Source organism: Pseudopodoces humilis, chromosome 21 (genome assembly GCF_049639895.1).
Source record: "Pseudopodoces humilis isolate 2021_Gansu_Grassland_sample_001 chromosome 21, ASM4963989v1, whole genome shotgun sequence".
In the NCBI taxonomy this organism is placed as follows: Eukaryota; Metazoa; Chordata; class Aves; order Passeriformes; family Paridae; genus Pseudopodoces; species Pseudopodoces humilis.
In genome coordinates, this window is record NC_142220.1 from 9,902,326 (window position 1) to 9,926,168 (window position 23,843).

The 23,843-nt window shown below is 49.9% G+C and overlaps 1 protein-coding gene across 4 annotated transcripts in view; it reads right to left on the minus strand.

Annotated features, from left to right (window-relative positions):
• Window positions 1-23,843, minus strand: part of MYOCD (myocardin) — a 219,989-nt gene that overhangs the window by 90,230 nt on the left and 105,916 nt on the right. For 3 of the 4 annotated variants that reach the window (XM_088065577.1, XM_088065576.1, XM_088065585.1), the window contains exon 2: window positions 9,322-9,546. In XM_088065577.1, coding sequence (XP_087921703.1) covers window positions 9,322-9,469 — 148 coding nt within the window. In that variant the 5' untranslated portion in view covers window positions 9,470-9,546. Of the gene's footprint in view, window positions 1-9,321; window positions 9,547-23,843 lie in introns of those variants that run through there. The other variant, XM_088065578.1, reaches the window with a different exon arrangement.

Genomic DNA, 23,843 nt, shown 5'->3' on the forward strand with positions numbered 1-23,843 from the left:
GGTTAGCCCTGGGCACAGGCCCATCTCTCCAGTTCTCCCTCTCACCATGAGGTCAGTGGCTCTGGCTGCACTGTCAGCACACAAGTGTGTGAGCAAGCAGTGGTGTGGACCATGGGGTCCTGCACTGTCCCCTCCCAGCCCCAGAGCAGTCAGAATCCCGCTCTGACTGCTGAAACTCCTCTGGGCTTTGCCAGCGAGTCAACCACCACATGAGCCACTGGTCCCCTCTGCAGGAAGGTGGAGCCCCAGTTCCCCAGTTCCTGGCTCACCATGGAGGGTGGACATTGCTCCTCAAGGAGCCTGGAACCCTGTGGCAGTGCCCTCCCAGCTGCCTGAGTAAGCTCCACACCCAGAACCCAACCCTGGTCCCCAAAGGGAGCCCCTGCTCCGACCCCACTCTCCCTTCCCACAGCAGCGGCACTCCCCAGGCGCTTCACCCCGGGCTGCCTCTTCTCATGACAACTTCCACAAAGTTACTGAAAAGAAGAGCTTGGAGAATGTCTTGAGGATTCATGTGGTGCCACGTGGTTGCTGTGCCAGGTGTGCAGAGCTCGGGCAGCTCGGGGCCGTGCCTGCGGGCGTCCCCACTCACAAACATTTGCGCACACAGACACGCACATACGTCTTACGTGCTTGCTCTCCTCGTTGTCTCCTAATTTAAAAAGTCATTCAGAGTGAAAATATGTTTCCTCTTTGTGAATGGGAAGATCTAACACAGATGGTGCATTAACTGGAAACATCTTGTGTTCCAGTCTGTTCATAGATTCGTTCTGTTCAAGAACAGAAGGCTCCATTTATGATCATCTCTTCAGTGCTCCTAATCTTTACAACTTGGAGATACCCAGCTAAATTCTGTGTCAAATCATCACCTCTTCCCCTCTTCTAATGCTACCAAAGCAGAAGTTTCAAGGCTCTCAGTGTCAGCAGTGAGGCACTGGGTGTAACCTGCAAGGCTGCCTTGGCACTGGACTGCAATGAAACCTCGAGTACTTTGTGTCTTCTGAGACAGATTTCTGTGACACCTCCGGGCTTGCTGCTCACCACCTGTGAGCACCAAGACAGCTGAGCATGAACCATGGGCCAGGGAAACTTTCCTAGATGTTTCTGCATAAAGGTGCAATTTTCTTTTATATAGGAAAGCATCTTTTGCAAGAATAAGTTCAACCCTCCTGAAAGACTTGAAGTGCAGGAGATTGCAAAAATTCCCAAGATAAACTGGCCTAAGAGGAAAATTACCCTGAAGAACTATTTAAGTTTCACAGTCCATTTTCCAATTAGGCTATTTTACCTAGGGAGTTCCTGCAATAGATGTCTTTCCCTGTTGGAATATCTCCTTGGATACATGTGTGCTTCCTCACTGTGATGTGGTGAATATTCCCATTAGCCTCCAGAAGAAATTTATTTCCAGAATCCTTCTGATTTTTTGATGCCAATGAGCCTAACGTGCTCCCAAGTCCTGCAGGTTAAACACTCACAGAGATAAAATGGTGTTATTCTTGCAAGAGGAGGTTTTGTTTATATCAGTTCAGGGCTATCAGGTTTCATACCACAGATCACAGCTTCAGCCCCAAGTTTCACATGTCCAGATATCATTCACATGCCGTTCACCAGGCTCAATCATGAATTAAGAACTGTGGCCTGGGTTGAACTTTACCCTTCACTACCTACCTCTCAAAATCAGCTGCAGAAGAGAGGGAGGTGCTGAGCACAACCTGACCTCAGGTGCTCTGAGCAAGGACCTCAAGAATGTGCAAATCATTGAAGCAACACAGAAATAACCACAAATATAAACAAGATGAAACAAAAACTCAGACTGTGTACGGAGCTATGAGCACTCTTTCCCCAATGCAGCAGGGAGAGGAAATCCTATAATCACTGACACACTCTATTTAACCACAGGCATGGTTACAAGGGAAGGACAAGCCTGGCTAAGGAGAGCTAAGGCTGGATGGGCAGTGAGGTGAGGAGACCCAGCCTGGGGGTTCAGTCCCGCTGGGTGCTGAGCAATGGTCTGGAGCTCTGGGGCTCAGCCCCAGCCCAAGAACAAACCCACAGCAGACAATTTGTGCTGCTCATTTTGCCATGCCCAGGTTGCAGTAGGCACCAGGACAGGGTCACTCGTGGAAGTGTGGTAGGACGTGCTCGAAAGCACATGGAGATGGAGCAACAGAAGGATCATGACAAACAGCCCTGTCTCTATCTGACTTCTGAAAGAGGACACTAAACCACAGCTTAGGCTCATAATGAGATGGAAACTAGTTTTAGAAGAATCTCAAAACATAACTGAAGATGGAATGGGAGTGACTCACACATGTCCCTCCATGGGAGGTGGTTACACAGAGCTGGGCACAGCCTTGGTTTTGAGTAGAGACCTGGCAGCTGGGCAGGGACACCACAGGAGTGAGCAGAACTAGTGAAGAGATGGAGACAGAGGACCTGACTCAGTTTCCCAACCACCATCCTCACCCTTCCTCACCCTGCAGGTGATGTCCCCATCCAGTAGAGAATGTAACCCTGCTTGGGGAGGGTGGGCAGGGCTCCACACAGCCAGTGGGATTCTGTGCTGGAAGCTGAACCTGGGACTTGACACATGAGAAAATTCCTCCCTGTGAGGGTGGTCAGGCCCTGGCATAGATTTCCCTGGCATAGAGAAGCTCTGGCTGCTCCATCCCTGGCAGTGCCCAAGGACAGGTAGGACAGGGCTTGGAGCAACCTGGGATAGTGGAAGGTGTCCCTGCCATGGCAGGAGGTGGGACTGGATGAGTTTTAAGGTCTCTTCCAACCCAAAGCGTTCTGTGATTCCATGAAAATGAGATTTCAGGTGACTGTCAGGCTACTCAGGAGGTGGCTGCAGGAGGCACGGGCTAATCTGTCCATGAGAGGAGTTCTCTGCAGGTTCTCTGTCATTTCTGTCTGAATGCATCCTGGTGTGTTAGAAACTGGAAGAAAACAGTTCTGCAGTGTAGCCCCCCTTGGCAAGGCAGTTCCTTTATCCTGCAAACTGTAGCTAGCAAGGGCCAGGAGCCAAGAGCAACGCTGATCATGAGGTGTCAGGAAATGTTTGCCATGACTTCATCCTTAAAATAACCCCTGTAGACATTTTGCTCAGCAAAGACCCAACCTCTTGGTGCTCAAAGGAGCACAGACCCCCGAGGAGGAATGATGGGTCAGACAGTGAATTGCTATTAAATGATAGCTAAACTCCAGATGGCTAACAGGGAACTGAGTGGAGCCACAACTGAGCCCAAGGGAGAGTCTTTGTCCTCTGTCACCACTGCTTTGATTGCTCAGCCAGACTGAAAGCTTGGGAGAGCCTTGAGACATGCAGGCAAGTCTTTGCTCCAGCTGGCTTAAAGAAAAAATTGATCCTAGGAAACAAATAGACCTCTCAGTGTCTTAATAGGAAAGTGATGTGTGTGGTGCTTGTGCAAGTGAGACACAACTCAGCTCAGTTATGGAAATTTTCCTCTGTGGCAAATATGTTATGAATGACTTGTCCTGAAAACATGCCAGCATGTAGGTGCTGCTATCACAACATTCAGTGACTTTAACTTACTGTGAGCATTCCTGTGATAAATCATGGAAAACCTGGCTTGGGCTATCTTTAGTCACTGCACTGTTTCACTCTCACAAGTCACTCACAGCTCTAAAAATACAGTTTATATCATTGGATTCCTGGAATTCCTTTAGCTCTTACATTCTGATTTAAGTGGCATTAAAGCTGGGCTGAGCAGTCCGAGGCTGCAGGCTGATGTTTCACTGTGGATTAGATATCACCTGGGTTCAATACAGGGTTTGCAATATTTATTTGATTTGGATCCAAAGGCAATTTGAAAAATCTTCCTGTAGATACACCTCTTACCTGGCTATGTGGAAGAAAGGCTAGATTTTTCCTGGGACTAGATAGTAATTTAATAACCATTCCAATATAGAATTAAATTAAAACACATGCTCACCACAAGAACTGAGTTGAGACTGGGGTTTTCTCCTCAAAACCTGAAGGTATCTGGTCTCTTCTGGCCTCTGCACTGTGATCTTGTATTGACTTCTAGGTCAGACACCTCTCTCTTCTTTTGGTTTCACTTACATGTCTTTCTTAGTAGTTATTGATTCAGAAACACCAAGAACAAGAAAGTCTTGACCTCCCACCAGCCTCTCTGGATTTGATTATGAGTGATGGATAGTCTGAGCAGAATTTAATGCTTTCTAATTTTCCTTGATAGGGTCTACGAAGCACGTTACTATTTTTTTATCCCAACTGGCAGCTCAACAAAGCCCAGCAATATAAAGCTCCATTTGTGTAATAAACTGTTGTACAATCTACTACTTATGAACACAGGCCCTGAAAATGTGCAACCTTTCTGCACATTACATTAAACACAAACCAGATGGGCACTGGAAAATCCTCCCCTTTGTTGCAGTGGGCTAAAGGGGCTGGTGGTCAGAAGGTCTGCTTCACTACACAAATAAACAGAAGAGTTTAACTATATTATTCTCCAAAATCAGCAATGGGAAACCTATGTGGAAACATTATGAGCAGTTTGCAAACCCAATCCTGGAGTGGTGCTGGCACAGGGGAGTCCTCCATGTCTCCTACCTGCAGTAGCCAGCCTGGGAACCAGAGCCTTCACCTGCAGCCAGAGCTGACACCAGACTTGGAGGCACGTGGGTGGAGGCAAATGGGTGAAATCAATCTCTTCTTGCAAGGTTGCCTGGGTCAGAGCTGGGTGTTTAAACTCTGATAATCTCTGTAGAGAAATGGAGCCCTCCAGAGTGGGCTGAGTTCATCCTGAGCAGTTTCTGAGGTAGAGAAAGCTCATCACATCAAACAGGGTGTCTCAACTTTGAAAGTTCCATGAGTGAAATCCATCAGTCTCAGAATCCTGGGACAGGGAACAAGGGAATTTTCTGTTTCTGGGCTGTACCAAAGGACACTTCATCTTTCATTTTGAGCACATCCACTGAGACATTTCTGGAGGAGCTGCTCTATAGAGCCCCTGCATGTCCTCTGGCCCCTTTCCTTGTGTTTGCAAATGTTATCATAAAATTATTTCTGAAATCCACCTGGCCAAATTGGCACAGGGAGGGACACGTGGCCGAAGTCACACACAGAGCCTGCACCCTCACTGCCTTCCCACTGTGCAGGGACATCATCATCAGTCACACAGGGAGCGGCCAAGGTAAACACAGTCTTGATGCAAGACAAATTAAATGTTCTACTGCTGTTCCCACTGACACAGGTGAGGAACAGCACAATGGCATGGGATGGGGTGAGATGGGATGGAGTGGGATTATTCGGGGTGAACTGTACGAGATGACAGCTGCTACCAGCTGAAGAAATTATCCTAGGAGCGTTGCTGCTGCTTTAGAGTGCAAGCACAGGCCCTGGTGTCAGCATCTGAGAGGGTTTCAGATGGATCTGGGAGGGAAAAGCAGCTCATGGATCTGAGACCCCCAAATGCAGGGAGCACCGATCCTGTGGGTGAGTGGGTCTGTGAGGGATGCACGTACGAGCCACCTCTGGATCACAGAGTGAGACCTTTGGCACCTGCACAACTGCAGACACTGTGGTTCCCTTGTGGTTCCCAGACTGAAGGCTCCAGAATGCCAGGGAGGTGGCAGCTGGGGACCTTGGTGCCCTGCAGGGCCTGGTGTGCCCACTGCATAAAGAATTGCCTTATTTTTTTGTCTGCCTTTGTGTGCAACCCAACCAGCCCAGGGAGCAGCAGAGGTGTGGGCAGGACACGGTGTGTCCTCACCTGAGGGGTGCCACATGCCTCAGGAGTGTCCCTGCATGGGGTGAGCAGAGCGTTGGGTCAGGGATGGAGTGGTGGAGTCACCATGCTGAGTTCCAAGGGCCAGGAGCTGGCAGGAGCCCATGGATCCAGCACCCACACAAGGTCATGCACAAACAGGGCAGGTCTAGACCTCACCTCCAAACCCAGCATCACTGGGACTTTAGGAAGACCCAGAGCCACATCTGCCTCTCCTGAAGCTCTCCTGAGACAGCAGTTCACAGCTCTGCCTGGCTCAGTGTAGACCAGAATTTAGGAGGAGACGATGTCATTGGGCATCAAAGCTCTGTGGGATTGGAAGTCATGGAAAGAGGGCAGCCTGGCAGTGCTCCATCCCAGGGCAGGACAGGGGTTACACTGGGCAGGCAGAGGTCAGAATTCCTGCTTGTTGCAGAGGTAACAGTCCCCATTTTCCAGGACTTATGCACGTAGTCCTGGGATTTTGTAGGCCCTGCCAAATGGGCTTTCTGCTTGCTCAAAGGTGATTTATTTTTATAAATTTAAATGAAATCCCCTCAGCCATTTTTGAATAATACTAGAGTTAAAAAGGCTATTTTCCTATTTAAAAATATTCTAGCTAGACTGTTTTTATTAAATCAAAGTTAAGTCAAATAAAGAGGGCAGTTTGAAAGTTCAGGCTTGGGCAGGAACTGGTCCTCACTGAGGAGCTGTGCCCTTGACACATGGGTATCTAATGTTCACTGAGCACCAGCCCAGGGAGGAAAGAGCATGGAACAAGGGAAGATCCTGCCTGGCTGAGGTTTGCACACCTGTTCCCTCTGGAGATGAGATGCAACAGGGCAGGAGGAGGCGTGGGGGGTGACACACCTCACACTTGTTTCTCTTTACATGCCCTGAAAGATTCTTACAGACAACAGATGGAATCTTCTTCCACCTTACCCAACTCATTCCCAGGCATTGTGTCCTTCAGTGGCACCATCTTGGTGGTGGGAGGGTCCCTGCTGTCCCCTCTGAGCGTGGGATGAAGGTGGGAGTGCTGAACACACCCGTGGGGGTGCCCTTCAGGAGGGTGAGGAGATGCTGATGCCATGTTTTTTCCCCAGGTCACTCCCAACTGGCCCCCACACGAGGGATGGGGTAGCAGGTCCTTGTTGTGGCACCCCCACAAATGGCACTGAGGGGGACTGGAGAGCTCTGTCCTCATCAGGGACAAATCTGATTTTGGGCTCTGAGGAGGGCAGCCTGGGGGGCTGCAGGATGTCCCCACTTCATGCCCAGCTCATGGAGCTGCTCCAGCAGTCCTGCGGGAGCTGTCACACCATGGAATGTGACATCAAAGGCAGGCCCAGGTGCCACATGATGCTTGTGACACTTGGCAGGCCTGCCAGCTCCTGAGATGATGTGAGATGAAGGGAGCCTGCTGTTCCCAAGTGGGGATGGCAGGAAGAGCTGATCCCCTGCGCTGTCTCAACGCTCTAAAGAAAGGAAAGCGGAGCAGAGCAAAGGGCTGGAAGGGTGCCCAGACTGTGGGGGGCTCTTCTTGCTTAGAGAGGGCAAACAGCCCAGTGTGGAGGGACTGCAGGGGTGCAGCCATGTCCTGGTGGGCCACCAGCCCCGGGGGACACAAACCCCTGACACGGGGCCAGCTAGCAGGCAGATGCTGTCACTGCTGCAGGGCTTAGGGCAGTTGCTACCTGCACATCTGCAGGTTGTGCTGGGAGCCTGTGGGCACCTGGAGATGTTTCTTTCTTTCCCTTCTCATAACAAAAAAGTGTGGAAAATGGATAGAAAAATGAGGATGTGAAAGCTACGGAGAAAATGTGGTTTTCTTTTACATCACTGAGCAGTTTGCCCCTTTACAAGTCCCTGTTGTTACCGTATTATCTTAGGTACACTTTGATATCTGGAGCTGTAGGAAGGAGGAGTCCTCTGGTGTGACTGACTCTGACTCTCGGTTGTTTTACTCCAGCCTGACACCAGTACATTGCCATGATGACATCATTTGGATTATTTCTGATTTATAGTGATTGAGAAAAATTGGGTCCTGTACAATAATGCAAACAATCAAAGACACAAAGCAAAAATAGTGCCTTTGGGCTGCACTTTCACATTGCATGATGTTTTGAGGACTTAATGTTGAAAGCCTTAGAGTGCACAAAAGGAATTTTCTTCATTTCATATATTACACAGTTGCCTGAAAGAAATGGCAAACAACTCCTCAGCCTAAGTATGCTTTACACAGGCTCAGTTGTGGGGTTTTTCTGTCCATCAGCATTCTACCAACAGATCACTGAAACTCAGAGCAGTGTCTACCAGCAAGAGTAGTTGTTGTGCCCATGACCCCACAAATGACTCTTGCCTGGGCCGAATTCTGCTCTCTGTTACACAAATCTGAAGCAATTTTGGTGAAAGTCTAGAGCACCCAGTACTCGGTGAGAGCAGAGCAGTCTATTAGGGCCTTGGCAAACCAAATACCCTTCCCAAATGAAATACCCTTCCCATTTCTTCTCCACTGATCAACTTCACATCACCCTAATTCCCCAGACATTCTGCTGCTGTGATCAGAACACAAGTCACTTCCTAAGAGATTGAAATGCCACATTTCAGCCAAAATCATACCAAACACTTTGGCACATTACCAAATGCCTCAAGGTTGACAACAGCATTTAAGTCAGTCCCAGAAATACTGAGATCAGCATTCCATTAAATTCCATTAAATCTGAAAATCATGCCATCTGATGGCAAGATGTTTGACAGCAAACACCCTCCAAAACACCACACATAAAAACAGCAGTGAACCAAAACCCCCGCTCACTCAGGAGATGCTACAGCAGTGTGGATTCCATCTCATGGATCCCATCTCATGGGCCCCATTCCATGGATCCCACCTCATGGGTCCCACCTCATGGGTCCCATCCCATAGGTCCCATCCCATGGATCCCATTCCATGGATCCCATCTCATGGATCCCATCTCATGGATCCCATCCCATGGATCCCATCTCATGGGTCCCATCTCCATTCCCATCTCATGGGTCCCATCCCATGGATCCCATCTCATGGATCCCATCTCATGGATCCCATCCCATGGATCCCACCTCATGGATCCCATCTCATGGATCCCACCCCATGGGTCCCATCTCCATTCCCATCTCATGGGTCCCATCCCATGGATCCCATCTCATGGATCCCATCTCATGGATCCCATCCCATGGATCCCACCTCATGGGTCCCATCTCATGGATCCCATCTCATGGTTCCCATTCCATGGGTCCCATCTCCATTCCCATCTCATGGGTCCCATCCCATGGATCCCATCCCATGGATCCCATCCCATGGATCCCATCTCATGGATCCCATCCCATGGATCCCATCCCATGGATCCCATCTCATGGATCCCTTCCCATGGATCCCATCTCATGGATCCCATCCCATGGATCCCATCTCCATTCCCACCTCATGGATCCCATCTCATGGATCCCATCTCATGGATCCCATCTCATGGATCCCATTCCATGGGTCCCATCTCCATTCCCATCTTTTGGCACCACCAGGTGAGGAACTCACCGTTCTTGCGCTCCGCGAAGGGCGGGGGCTGGAGCTTGGTGCCATCCCTCACTTCAGTGGCAGATTTTTCCTTGGGTGCCTTTTCCTCCTCATTGCCAGCTGGTGAGCTTTTGTGGTCCGAGCGATCCTGTTTGATCACACCATTCATCACCGTGCCTGGAGAGACCGGCCCGGATTCTGGCTGCTCCACTTTGGATGGGAGAGGAGCAGACCCCAAAGTGACCTCTGGAAGAGAAGAGGAGCAGGTGAGGACAAATTCCCAAAGCAATCTGGGAAGCAGTGAATGAAGGCAGGCATTTGTGAAGCGATCAGACCACAAACAGCTGATTACTGGCAGTTTGCACAGGAAAATCCCAGGATTCCCTATTGCCTGCTTGGTTCTCCTTGTCTGCTGGACACCTGACTGCTTTTTTGAAGGAATTTCCACCCATGGGCACAGAATATTTGCAGAAAGTCTGTCTTCAAAACACACAGCCCTGGGGAACCCCCACGAGAGAGCTCTTGAACTGTTAGAGATCCATGAATCAGAACAGTCTTGCTTTATATAACTGGTTTGCTGAGAAAATTGGAATAAATGACAGGAATAATTCCACACAACCCAGAGGAGGCTGCTAATTATATGATACAGACAGCAAATGAAAAGAGCAAACATCAGTCAGCTTTTACACCAGGAAGTGTACAAACACCCTGCAAAGTAAAATATATGTGCAAAACCTGTCCTCTGACATCAAACTTATGATTAGCACCCACCAGGGCTAAAGGCTTTATGAAGAATTCAACCACGTTAGGTACAAAATGCTGGGAGTTTTTGAAGGGCAGAGGAGTTGTTTTTTTACCACATCATTCTACTCCAAGGTTTATGAGAGGCTTGTGGTCAAAACACATCACAAAAACTCTTAAAAGGTTCTGCAAATTCAGGTTGTGCTTCTATAGATCTTTAGGCAGATGACACTTGGATCTAACCAGAAAGATGATGGAAAGGATTCAGCTTACACCAAACATGTTTGTGGGATGCAGGCAGATGGCCCAGGAGGGGCTGAGCACATCAGAGGAAAGCTGCAGGACCATCTCAACAGAACATTGTCTGAAAAATCTCCAGATGCTGAGTGAAAGTGAATGCCTCTAAGAATCAGCACCAGCTCCTAATGAGTCCCATCAGGAAAGAGCTGAGGAAAGCTAAAAAAGGTCATTTGTAGAGAACAAGAATAGAAAAGTGTAAGATTGATTCAGTGATAAAATCTGATTTAATACAAAAAAGTTACCAATTTACTGTATAAGGAAGTAGGAACAGTGCATTGCACATGATACCATCTCCTCCACACTGTGTGAGCCAGACCCTCACACTCCTCTCCCCACCCTGCACCAGCAGGGATTTTGCCATCTGCTTTCTCATCCACCTCACTCCAGCCCCACCTGCTCCAGCTTTTCCTGTCCCACCAGCTGCAGCTCAGAGCCTGTGTCTGTCTGTCCTGCCTTGCACTGGCACATTTCACACAGGGTGCCCATGGGCTGGCTGGGAAGGAGGTCCTGGGGGTGTCTGTGTCACTTTATCCCTCTGCAGAGACCACAAAGTTGTGCCCAGTGCCTCACTGGGACAGGCTGTGTGCTCCCCATCACCCTCCTCACTCACCACCGTGGCCTCTCCTCATCTCCTGATGAAATTGTTCCTGCCAAGCCTGGCCTGCTGCAAACAGCCCTGCGGGCACCCAGGCAGGCCAGGCCTGTGCTGAGCTGCATCTTTGAGCAGACAATTCCATCTGCCACGTCTGCTTTCACATTTCAGCTCCCCTGAGCAGCTCCAGGTCTCCTTTGCAATGCCCCATCCCCGCTGTGATGATCCACCCACTGTGGGGCTGCAGACCCACTTCAACATGAGCAGCATGAGCCCCCAAAGTCTTTATTTAATTCACGACTAGTGTGGAACATTCAATAAGTGTTTACATTGCTGTTCTAAAATGAACATTTTTTTAACTTCTTGAAGTTGCTGATACGATGCATCTTTCCAGTGGGAACAGGGGGTGATGACAGGACAATCCAGCAAACTGCATCTGCTTACAAAAATGAGACTTTGTTCAACCGAACACTAAATCTTTGATAAATTAGTCAGGGCTTTGGTGACGTACATGTTGAACCAATATGACAGTTTTATATGGATTATGATTATTAATGTTTTTCAAAAATAGAGAGCGTGAGCCAGACATCCAGTGTCGAAGCTGCAAGACCACCAGCCGAGGCGAAAGTCCTTCAGGAAGGCTTCTTGCAGGCTTTGTGTACAATCTCTTCTTACACTCACAGCATATGCAACATTTTAATTTGCAGTGAGTGTGCCGGGGTCCTTCTGTCTGAGCCAGGAGGTCACGCTGTGACCCTGCAGACACAGGCTTCACAACACACTCAAGCACCACTGTCTCAGCCCTGGTTTTTTGGTTTTTTTTTTTTTCTGGAGTGAAATTTGGCCTCAAAACATTCCACATTGTTCCCTCGTTTAGGCTGAACTGATTGTATTTACAAAGCTTAGACACACTTTTGAGCCTCAGAGCACATCTCCCATCAAGCACTGCTGCCAACACATCCACTGCAAGGCCCTACACAGTACAGGTCATGCTCCAGCTCTCCCTGCCTGTAAATTTGAAGTTCATCAGGCTGGGCTATCGTGATACATGGTGGGTACTTCCTTGCAGGACACTGGAGATGCTCTGGAGGACACGCCAGGTTTGTCACTTTCTGCCTGGCAGCAGTGCAGCATTGATGAGGTTCAGACTTGATCCCCCCTTTCCATGCTTGCTCACCAAGGCCCGGATGGGGCTTGGTCGATTCTAGCAAGCAGGTGAAGTTTAACAAAGACAAATCCAGGCTGTGCTGGGGAGGGGCAGTGCTGGATGCACGGACAGGCTGGGGAAGGAGAGGCTGGAGAGCAGCTGTGGAAAGCCCTGGGGGTGCTGGGCCATGGCCAAGCTGGATCTGAGCCAGGGGGACATCTGTGTCCTGGGGGCATCAGGCCCAGGGAGGGAGGAGATTGTCCCACTCTGCCCTGGGCTGGGAGGCCTCTCCTCAAATGCTGGGGCAGTTTTGGGTGCCACGATCCAAGAAGGACCTAAAGCTTTAAGGGAGCATCTGGATGAGGGGCACCAAGGTGGTGAAGGGCCTTGAGGGGCCACACGAGGAGTGCCTGAGGGCACTTGGGTTCTTCAGCTGGAGCAGAGGACACTGAGGTCAGACCTCCCTGGGGGCTGCAGCTCCTCCTGAGGGGCAGCTCCAATGACAGGACAAGAGGGAATGGCACCCTTGGATGTTGCCCACGTCCCTCTGCTCCCTCCTGAGGAGGTAAGGGTGCAGCAAAGCCAGACAGGCTGCCCCTCACCCCTCACCTCTCACCATGCCCCTCCACATCCCCTTCCCCTGCTCCCCTGTCCCCCAGGCAGCCCCTGCAGTGCCCACAGACACCACAGACTGTTTGGAGCCTGTCCTGCTAGGGCAGATAATTGGATAACTCGAAAATATTTTTATTTTTTAACATTTTTAACTTTTTCTTAAGGAAAAAATGAACTGAACCATTGAAATGAAAAATTATTTTTAGAAGTGGGGAAAAACTTTATCTCCCTGAGAAACACTTTTGGCGTCAGCAGCTCATCTGCCAGAAAACTAATTCTTCGGCTGGAAAACTCCTAAATTGAAAAATTCACTGTTCAGGCCTTAGCAATCCCCTTCACACCTCAGGTCTCAACATGTCAAGCAAGCTCCCTCATCAGGTTTTTTTTCTAAGTTTCCAGGAGCGAGCTGCCTGCCAAGGTGTATACCAAAAATACCAGAGCTAGGATCTGCCACTCCCTGCAGCTAAACCAACATCTCTTGAGCCCTCCTGTGGGATCTAACATAGGGACAGACACTGCTTCCTCTGCTCAGTGCCATTGTATCCCACAAACGCACCTTAGAAACGCCAAAAGGAAAGGAAAATAGATGGAGCATCTACAGCAGCTGGACCTGAGGCATCTCTGCAGGACTGAGAGCCCTGGCTCCCGCCTGTGGCCTGTGCAGGGTTGGACACAACACCTTGAGGTGCACTTGGCTTCTAACAAGTAGAAATGGTTCCAGGAATGACACTCCCATGAGGCTGGGTCCTGCTCAGGTTATGGTGATGCAGCTTTGATGGTCTGCACTGCTCTTCCCTGCCCAGCCATGCATCTCACCCTCGCCTTCCACCTTCTCCCCCTGTGCCACTCCTGCATCCACCAAGGTGGGAATGAGCACAGCTTGCACTTCCTCATATCAGATCTACCAAATCTGCCCCAGTTTTGCTGTTTGCTCTGCTGGAAGTTGAAGTGGAAGTAACTACATTCGGCTTTAATGCATGGGCAGCACCTCTTAAGCAATCATGACCTGCCATAAAACTTTAAATACACAAAGAGAAAAACCAGGAGAGAGATGTTCAGAGATGCAGTTCAGCCTTATCAAATTCTTCACGTGTTTGTTGTGGTGTGTTTGTATTCCTGGGCTTCTGCTTGCAGGAATGTTGCTGATAAATCCATCTCACTAAACATGGACTTGGTGTGTTTTAGCTGGTGTTTACAGTGCTCAGGCAGTAAGAGTAGCTCTGGATTCCTGGGGGCAAATACCCTGTGGACATTTGCACTGGCTTGTTGCAAATGCTGATCAAGTCCTGCTGTGCACAAGCTCTGCAGGAATCCTGTCTGGTCCTCCTTAGAGCCTTGTCAGGTTTGGAAGGCACAAGGCAGCTCTGACCACTTGCCCCTGCGCCCAGAACAAGAGGCCTTTTCTCCTCCTGACCTCCTTGGGCTGCCAGCACTGCTATTATTTCATGGTTTGCCTTGCAGCCCATGTCCCTGCTGGACGATTCCCCTCGCTGAGCTCCTCAGGGATGCAGAAAGCCCCATCCCAGCACACGATGCAGCCCACGGGCTGTTTCCCACAGATCTGCACATTCCTCCCATGCCCTGGAGAAGTGACCTGCTCACCACTTCAGCTCCACCAGAGGAGCTGCAGGGCAGGGGGAGCACCTGGGATCCACTGGGCTTTCTCAGTGAACAGGAAACCAACCAAGGAAAACTTCCACAAGCCTGGATCCATCCCCCGTTCGCCGACAACTGATCCTGTGCAGCTTCTTGTGCAACCCCTCCATGGGGGCAGTGCCAAGACCCAGCAAACAGAGCTGTGTGAACCATAAAATCTTCACTTGAGGCAAACCCGCCCAGCTTTTGGTCACAGTGTGACCCCCAGCTTGGAGAGGTTTGCCAGCTGTTTGCACCCCCAAGCGTTTTAGGATAGGATCTCCTTCCCAGCCTCCCAACTCCCAGCGCTGATATCTGCTCCAAGCTGCCCACAGGCCTTAGGCAGCAGTGAAGAGCCCAGGGATGGGCAGTGGCAGCTGTCTTCATCTAGAACAGCTCCTGGCCTCCAGCCTGGGCTGCCTGGTGAGGGACAGGGGCTGCTCTCAGGGGAAAAGCTCAGCTCTGGCCTCAGCCCCCTCCCATTGAGCTGTTTTGAAAAGGAGTGATTTCACCTTCATTTCTTTCACAGAGAGAGGTTTTAAGTGATGGAAAATAGTAGAGGAAAGGGGTAAGGCCCTAGCACATGTTGTCCAGGCTGCCCCATCCCTGCAAGGGGTCAAGGCCAGGTTTGAGGGGACTTGGAGTAACCTGGGATAGTGGAAGGTGTGCCTGCCATGGCAGGAGGTGGGAATGGATGAGCATTAAGGTCCCCTACAACACAAAGCATTCTGTGATTGTATTATTCTATATTAGAAGCACTTAAGTGTTGCAGTTCATTGGCTACCTGGAATTTGCCACCAGTTCTTAGCCCTGCTCTTGTGCCCAGGGTTATTTCTGTGGTGAAATGCTAAAAATACTGGACAGCTTATGCAGATAGTTCTGCGTTAGATAAAACATCTTATTAATCTGGACCATACTTGTAGTTTTTAAAGTAATCTTAAAATAAACTTAAAAATCTTAAAATAAGCAGCCATGTTCTAAGTATGCTGAAAAGGCTCAAAAAGCAGTTATCAGCCTCAGATTTGTTCTTGCTGCTTGTTCTGGTTGCAGAACTGCTTTCAAGCTAATCTTGTGATTTGCCAGGTCTGACTCATGCTGTGTGCTGGGGTTGGTGAGGCTTGGATCACACCAGGTACAGGGTCCTGCACACCTGGAGACAGCCCTGCTCCAGCTGCCTTGGCAGAATGCAGCTGCTGAGAGAAATTGCACTTCTTTCTAATCTACAATTTGATTTGATTCTGTTTAATTTATAAATGTTTAACAATGAGTTGTTTCTGCTGGTGGCAGTGCAACCTGGGCTGGTTACAAGGGACAAACCATGCTCCTAATTCAAAGGAACTGTATTGTTTTCAGAATTTGGTTTACATCCAGCCCTGACCAAAACCTTGTGGTTTTCAGCTTTTCCAGTGGAATGGGAATCCCTGGTCTCTGGAAGTGACCCTGGTACTCCATGTTGTCAGCACCACTGTTAACCACCATTAACACTGGCACTACTCTTACCCCCAAGTCATGGCTCTGACAGCTATGAAATGAGAAGGTTTCTCATCCCAGGGAAGTGTGGGGGGGTCTTGAAGCCAGGCCCTCAAAGCTCTCCCATACTACTCTGAGATACCAGAGTTCATGGACACAAGTATCCAAAAATCCAAGCTGAGTTTTCTCATAGCACTGCACTGGACTCAGAAAAAAACCATACAAATATGGAGAGCTTTTCTGGACCTGTCCACCTGGTCCTCCAACACAAAGGTGGTCGTGTCTCTTGCAAGGCTCTTTTGCTTATGAGGGGCCTGAAAAGAGACACCAGCTGAGGTTCCTCAGCCCATGCAGTCCCACAGCTCCGTGCAGGGCAGGGCAGTTCTGTCCCAGCCCAGGTCTGCTTGTCCTGCTGGCATGGAATGATACAGCTCTGGGTTTGTGCATCCTGGGGGAATCTGCTGAAGTCCTGTGGAGCCCAGCTCTGAATTCAGGTCCTTCCTGAATGTGGATCTGTGGTCACCAGACAGGTTGAGCTGTTGCTGGTCTCCCCAAAGGCTCTTCTGGTTATTCTTGCACCCCTCCCAGCAGCTGCCTCCCCACATTTCTGCAGGAAAACATTGGCTTCTCTTGCAGGTCATGTTGATGTCCTTGGTTATGGCTGCAGCATTAAACTGTGTCCTAATTTTGCAGCATTTGTGGTTATGTCTGATTTTTGTCTCCCTTATTTCGTTACATTTTAGAAATGCAATAAACAAAATCTTTCTGAAAGAGAGAAAACATGGCAGAGATTTGAAATGGAAAATGAGCACAAACTGGACCCATGCCTCTTCATCAGATGCCAGAGGAGGAGAAGGAGCAAACGGCACAGGGACAAACACTATTAATGAAGTGATGAGGGTGTCTCTCAAAGGGAGAGGAGCTGGAGGCAGGATCAGCTCTCTGGCCTTGGACGGTCCCGCTGCCCAGCACGGGGGCCTCGCCAGCTCAAGTTGGCAGAGGGAGCGCTCAGTGGGTGGGAAAGGCCACAGACTGTCCCAGAAGGGCTTTGGGAAAGGTCCCCGGCTGCTGGCAGGGGACTCGTGCCCACGGGGCGTGTTCCTGCTGCAGCAGGGACTGACCTGAGCCAGACTATGGAGCGGCCCTAAGCATTGGGTGTGTGGTGCCATGACAACTCTCCAGCCCAGTGCCTATGGCTCTGACCCTTGAATAAAAACCTATCTGGTGACAGGGGTCATGTCCAACTCTGCATTTCAGGCTGGTGACCCAGAGCCTCTCTTCCTTTGGCTACCCCAGAAAGCAAATGGCCAGGAGAGGAAGAGCAGCTGCTGATCTTTGTAGAACCTGTCATCCCCTTGCTCAGAGCCCAGTGAAACTCTTCTTGGCCAGAGCCCTGTCTCTTGCCCTTGACTGTTGACACAGGCAGCAGAAAAAGGCCCAGGTGATAAGTGGGAGAGACCAAGGCAGATGTTTAGTGTGCATCCTGTGCCACCCTCCACTACAGCACACATGAACAGAGCTGACAGGTAAGAACTTCTAACAGGAAACCCCCTGAGAGAAACCAGGGCACAGCCTGCCTGCCTGTGTGCACTGATGACGTTAAAATGCGCTTTAATATGGAGAAGACTTAATAGAAAGTGCCCACAGCTGCATGGCAGGTCCAAAGGGAGAATGTGAGAATGTGCAGCTTAGAACTGCTCCACAGCACTCTTCTCCAAAGCCATTCATTCCCCACTAAGCTCACAGAGGTCAGCAGTGCTGGGAGCAGGACTTGGACTGCAGGGCACACCTGGACTGGAGCTGTGCTGGGAGGGGATTCCCTCTCCAGTGTCTGCAGCCATGGATCAGCACTGAGCCCTCCACAGCTCTCCAGAGCAGTCCCTCTTCTGAAAAACGCATTGTTGAAGCAGCCTCACCATCCTCAGAGGGAAGAATTTCTTCCCAAAAGCCAATCTAAACCTACTCTCTGCCAGTTTAAGGTCATTTCTCCCAGTTCTGTCCCTCCAGGCCCTTGTAAACAGCCTCTCTCCATCTCCCTTGCAGATCCCTTCAGGTACTGAGAGGTCACAATGAGGTCACCCCAAAGCTTCTCTTCTCCAGGCCCAACAACCCCAATTGTCTCAGCCTTTTCTCTCAGAGACCAAAGTAGTTAAAAATCCACCTGTTCTCCCCATGCCCATAGGACTCTTAGAAGTGAAACTCCTGGGTGAACCCAGCTGAAAACACCCACTTCATCCCATAAAAGAAGGAAAAAAGACACGTCCAGCCAAGAGCAAAAGGCTCCAAGCCCAAGAAACATCTTACTGTGGGCAAGGTTCCTCACACAGGAGTGCTCTGACACGACAGCAGGAGTGCAGCACATCCAGATCCCATCTCCAGCCAAAATGCTATGAAAGAAAGCAAATCTTTCATCCCAAAATCAAAGGCTGCACCAGGAGGAAAGAAAACGTGTGGTTCCTTGAGGCAACTCAGAGCTTGGGATGATAAACCATAGTGTGCAATAAAGAATATCAAGAACCAAAGAACCGCTCATTTTAAAGCATGCTTCCAAAGATACAAACAAATGAAACATTCAAGGCCCATTATCCCATGACTTAATTTTTCACTCTAGGATCATTTCTGTCATGTCATGAAATCCCTTCCATTAACTTATCAAGTTCCATCTACAAACAGCCTAGGTTCCTTGCCCCTACTTTCCGGTTTGGAAGGCTGTTCAAGAACGTCGCTCTCCTACTGGCTAGAAATTTTAATATATCCTGCAGTCTAAATTTATCTGCAAAATTACCCAGACTCAAAGCACCATGCCTGTGACCAAAAAGGGCCATGTTTAGGTAAGCACAGGTTATTGAAAGAGGCGAGGCTTGGCATTAACTGGGACTCCAGGTCCAGTTGCAAATCTCATGACTGGTCTCTCTTATTTCACTGACCATGAGCCACAACACCCAAGAAATCACTTCCCTGGCTGCGTGGGCAACAACCAGGGGACAGAGTAAAGCTGCACAGGAGTTACAGATCTCTTTCTTCCTGAGTGACAGTGATGACAGAAAGAGAAAATAATTATTATCCCACAGTTGTACAAGGACAGGTGGCCAGTATCCAGATTCCTGGTGGAATATCCTTTCTGGAAGAGCTGAGCCTGTCTTGGAAAGGACACACAGGACAGGATGTGGTGAAGTGTCTCCACTGCTGGTTTTGCCTGTATCCTGGCAAGAAAGATGGAGTGTTTAGGAGTGAGAGAGGAAATCTCCCCAGTCTGCTCAAACTGCCCAGAAGTTCACTAGCCATGGCTTTCTCTGAGGCAACAGCATTATCCCAATGGATCCCCATCCCCAAGCTACAACTCACATCAACATATTTCACCTTCCCTAACCATGACCAAGTGGGATCTCAGCATCAAAGACCTCAGTGGTGCAGCCAGGTTCAGCAAGAGAGAGGAGTGCCAGGACAAATGGCTCAGAGCTCTGGATGTGCTGAGGGAACAGGAAAGAAGAGCTTAAGGTGTGTGGTCCAAATGGCTTTTGTGGTGCCTCGTGCCTCAGAACTATTTTAAGGCACCATTTTAAGGTGATGTGAGAGGTCTTGGATTTTCAGAATATTTCTAAGAACTTCCCTCACCAAAAGCTGCTGAAAAGCTGTTATTGAATAAGAGTATTTAGAAATAGGGTGCATAAGTTAGGTTTGCTTTAATGAAAGCTAAAGGCAGGAAAATGCTAAGGCTTGTGCTGATCATCATCAACATGATGATCAAGATAGAGAATTTTCCTACTAATGTCCAGTTAGTGCCAGGTTGGACAGGGCTTGGAATAATTTGGTGCAGTGGAAGTGGGGTGGAATGAGATGAACTTTAAGGTTCCTTCCAATCCAAACCACTCTGTAATTCTGTGATTCCATGGTAAAAATGCCTCACGTGGAAAGCTACAGAAGCATATGCTGGTACCGAGTGTCTGAGTGACAAAAATTCAAATGAAAAGTAATGTATATGGGGAAAACTGTCCACAGAGAAGAACAACTATGACCAAAAAGGATGTGAAATGGGCTGGGAGGAGAAGGCTGGGGCAGGAAACCTCAGTGTGAAGGACTGCCCAGCCAGGAATGGTCCAAACAGCATCGATGAGAAATGACTGCACACTACAGGGACTAGGGAGATCCAAGGAAGTGCTTAAGCATTAGATTTTAAAAAGACAAAAGCAGAGATTTTCTCACCCCTTTCACAGTTACACTGTGGAGCTCTCTGCTGCAGGATGCTGCACATGCCAAAAGGTTGGATGGTTCCAAAAGAATATATTTAGGGAAGAATTGCAAGGTGTTAGACATGGAGATGCTCAGCTTGGTTCAAGGAAACTCTGAGGCACAGAGGGTTAGGAACAGACTGATGGTGAGAAGGGTCCCTGAGCATTCCATGCTCTCCTCCAGTCATGTCCCAATGGTTGGGACCAGCTGCTCAGCCAGGCTGAGCTGCCCTTTGCCCCAGTGGAGCCGCTGCCATCGTCCCTGTCTGCACAAAACACTGTGCTGCAGGGACAGCCTCTCCAATCTGGCGTGTGGCACACTGGAGAGCAGGCAGGGAGCAGGAACTGGATCAGGAAAGGATGGAGATTTGTGGCAAGGGCTCTTGAGGCCTGGCTGACTCAAGGTGCTCACCAAATGCTCCAAGGCTGTGAGGAGCTCTGTGGCCCCACTGCAGGTCCCTGCTGCCAAAGGACATTCCTCAGAGCTACTTGCTAAATAATGGAATCTAAATTTCCGCCTTCTTGTGGCAAAGTTAAAAAAAACAATAACATTAACCAAATTATACCCTGGTCTAAACAAAGGAGGGCCAGGGCTGCCAATTTCCCAATTATCCCAAATGGGTCTTAATATGACACAGATAAATACTTTCCAATTATCCAATGGAACAAGGCTGCCCTGAGGGAAATGGAGAACAATATATTACAGGGGCCAGGGACCCAGGGGATTCAGAATTCACACTCCACTACTCCTGCTGCAGTCCACACATGGCAGGGGAGGGAGGCAGCAGGGTGAGAGCCCATCCTCACCCATCCCCACGTGCTGCTGGTGGGACTGGTTTTCTGGCAGTGGGACAAGAGGGTCAGTGAGGGTGTTGAAGCTTCTGCTGACTAGGAAGCTGAGGGTGGGCTGAGGGCCAGTGGCTGGCTGCAGGGTACCAGGACTGGCACTGCTGTCCTCCCCAGCACGGCTGCAGGGACAGGGTGATCTCTGTCCCAGTGCTCACAGACCTCAGCAAGCTGCCATGGTGTTGTTGTGACACTCACCTTGCTGCCCACAGCTGCCAGACTGTGTGGGAGCACAGCTTTGGGTCGGGGTGGGGTACCCCCAGCAGGAGGGGACAGAGGTGCTGCTCTGGCTTGAGCAGCACCCTTGGGTGGCTCTCAGGAAAAAGCAAGGTGTGCCTTCCTGTACTTCAATCCCCACTGCTGCAGCATCACTTGCAGCATTTTGCCTTCAAAGATGGTCTCTCAGTCCTTCACCGCCCCAGGCTAGCTCAACTACAAAATCTGAGCTGAACAACAGAATCTGAGCTGGTCTGTGAGGGAGCTGTGGGTTTCTGTCTCTCCACAGCCAGGATGCACAAGGATGTGAGTGCATGGGAGCACAAAGCTGAGCGGTTTCCCAGGAAGTTGTGTCCCTGCCATGGGCAGCAGCACAGGGCAGGCTGAGCCCTGGGGAGGGGAGCAAAGCCCAGACTGAGCTGAGAGGGCAGCTCACTGTGCTGCTCCAGGAGGGCTGAGACCCTTCCCCTCCCTGCCATCCCTCTGCCCACCCAAAAAGGCTCAAGGACCTACCTGCAGCCTTTGTCTACCCCCAGACCTCCCCTCTCACCTTCCAGGGAGGTCTGAGGTACTGTAACCATTGGTAGTATGGCACAGGGCAGGATGTGGGCATTGGTTACCTCAGAAACTCACAGAGGGGTGATTTTCTGATTCATATCAGACCCAGAACCAATGCTTTAGAATTAAACACAGGCTTGTTTTGGCAGAGTAACCAAAAGCAGATGCTGGATAGAGCAGCCAGCGAGAAGCGTCACCCCGTGGATGCTCAAAGCCCAGTCACACAAACAACTGGCCTGAGGAGGGATTTCCTTCCTACCTAAAGCACCCTGCAGCCTGGCCCTCTCCTGTCCCCTCTTTCAGGGTCTGTTTACCCCTTTGTTCTGGCCCGGTGACAGCACATCCTGCATCCTCCCCGATGCTCTGCAGGCCTTTCCTCCCCTGGCTGCGGTGGGCTCGGTGCAGATGAAGCTTTGTGGTGCTCCACAGCCAGGGGCTCCCAGGAACAAGCTCAGAGGGGGACACAAGGTGTGCTCAGTTGTTATTTGCTGCCAAACCCCCCATTTGCTCCCCCAGGCCCCTATCTCCTGGAAGCAATTACCTGCTTTTCACAGGTGAGCTGAGCCCAGCACTGTTCCACCATCGTTTTGCAAACCCCGCTGTCTGTCTGCAAGGGGAAGCCCTGAAAAACAGCTCCAGCTCCTCCTTTGCTGCCACCAGCTCCAGGGGTGTGCACATGGCTCGTCCCTGTGCAGCTGAACCCCCTTGACCAGCTGAAAACCTCTGCAGGAAAATCCTCCATCTCAAACCCCTCCGTGCCAGTTCTGCACCCGTGGTCTCTTCCGAGCACATGGACAGCTGTGAGTCAGGGACAGGGAGGCACAACCTCCCCAGAAATCCCTGTACAGCCTTTCTTTCTCTGGGACAATGTGCATGTCACTGCAGGGCAGAGCCAGGCTGGTACAGATGGGCTTTTCCCGTGTCCTAACCTCACCCCAGCTCCCGTCTGCAGAGGTTTTGGCTGCTGTTCTGAGGCCCAGGGTGCTGGGAGAGGTACAAGAAGTGCTGAGGGCAACCTGGCACTGGGGGGGGCTGTCCTGGGGGACTGTCTTGAATTATTTTGTGCCTCCCAAGTATCATGCATGTCCTGCTTAGGGTGAGTTTTCTGCCCTGGCAGAAGTGGACCTAGGGTTGGATGCAGAGAACTGAAGTGTGGGCAGAGCTGAGAGGACCACATGATCCTCTGCAACATCCCAAATCCTTCTGAGCCACAACCTGCGATGGACCTTTGAAGCCCCCAGCCTCCAGTTCCTGTTGTCAGGGGTTTCTGTGATCCCTGATCTTAGGTGAGATCCACACGTGGCTCCTGACTGAGGCAGAGTGAAGCAGAGAATATGAGAGACTGGGAGAGTGAAAAGGCAAGTGAAGGAAGAAGGCAATAAAGAGATGAGTTCATCCTTCTGGTCCCCACCTCACACATCCCTCAGCTGGAGAAGAAGCCAGACATCCTTTCCTGATGCAGGCTGAACCTCCAAAGATGCTGTTCTGTGAGGCTGCCACCTGCACCTGGCCCCAGGTGTGTCAGAGCTACCTGTGCTGGAGCAGGAGCTGCTGAGCAGCCTTTGTGCCAGCCCAAGCTGGTTTTCAACCAGAACTAGGGACAGATATTGAGGGATGAGCTTGGGGCTGCTCAGTGGAAACTCCATTGATTACTCTGTGCGGTACCTTCCCGACATCATGAACACCTCAGCCCCTGGGGAAAATCTGGGTTCTATCAGCTCTTATAAGCAAGTGTTTCGAAAGGTTTACAGAAAAGTAAAGTAAACAGAGCTCTGAGTAACAAAAGAGCCCCGTTTATGCATTCTTTGATTCACTGTAAAGGATGGTGTAAACTGACTTTTTAACCAAGCATTAGGCAAGATTTGGGCCCCCGCCATTATATAATAAACAGTGACATGGCTATATTAAAATATTTACTTAATGCACTGAAGTGACTTATAGTATGAGTGGCTACTCAATAGGATGGCCTAAGTGTTAAGGCGTCAGGTGCCATCGCCTGTGTAAATACTCTGTGTGCACTTGTTTATAGGAAAACCCCATCTGGATTTGGCTAAAACAGCAGACACCCTGCTGACCCCAGTTTTTGCTATTGGAAAATATAACACAAGTGTTCACTCATCTAGAATAACAGCAGCGGTTAAGTGCCATCTGACAGACAGAAGGGTATTGGCTTTTCTCAATAGACAGCAGGCTGGGT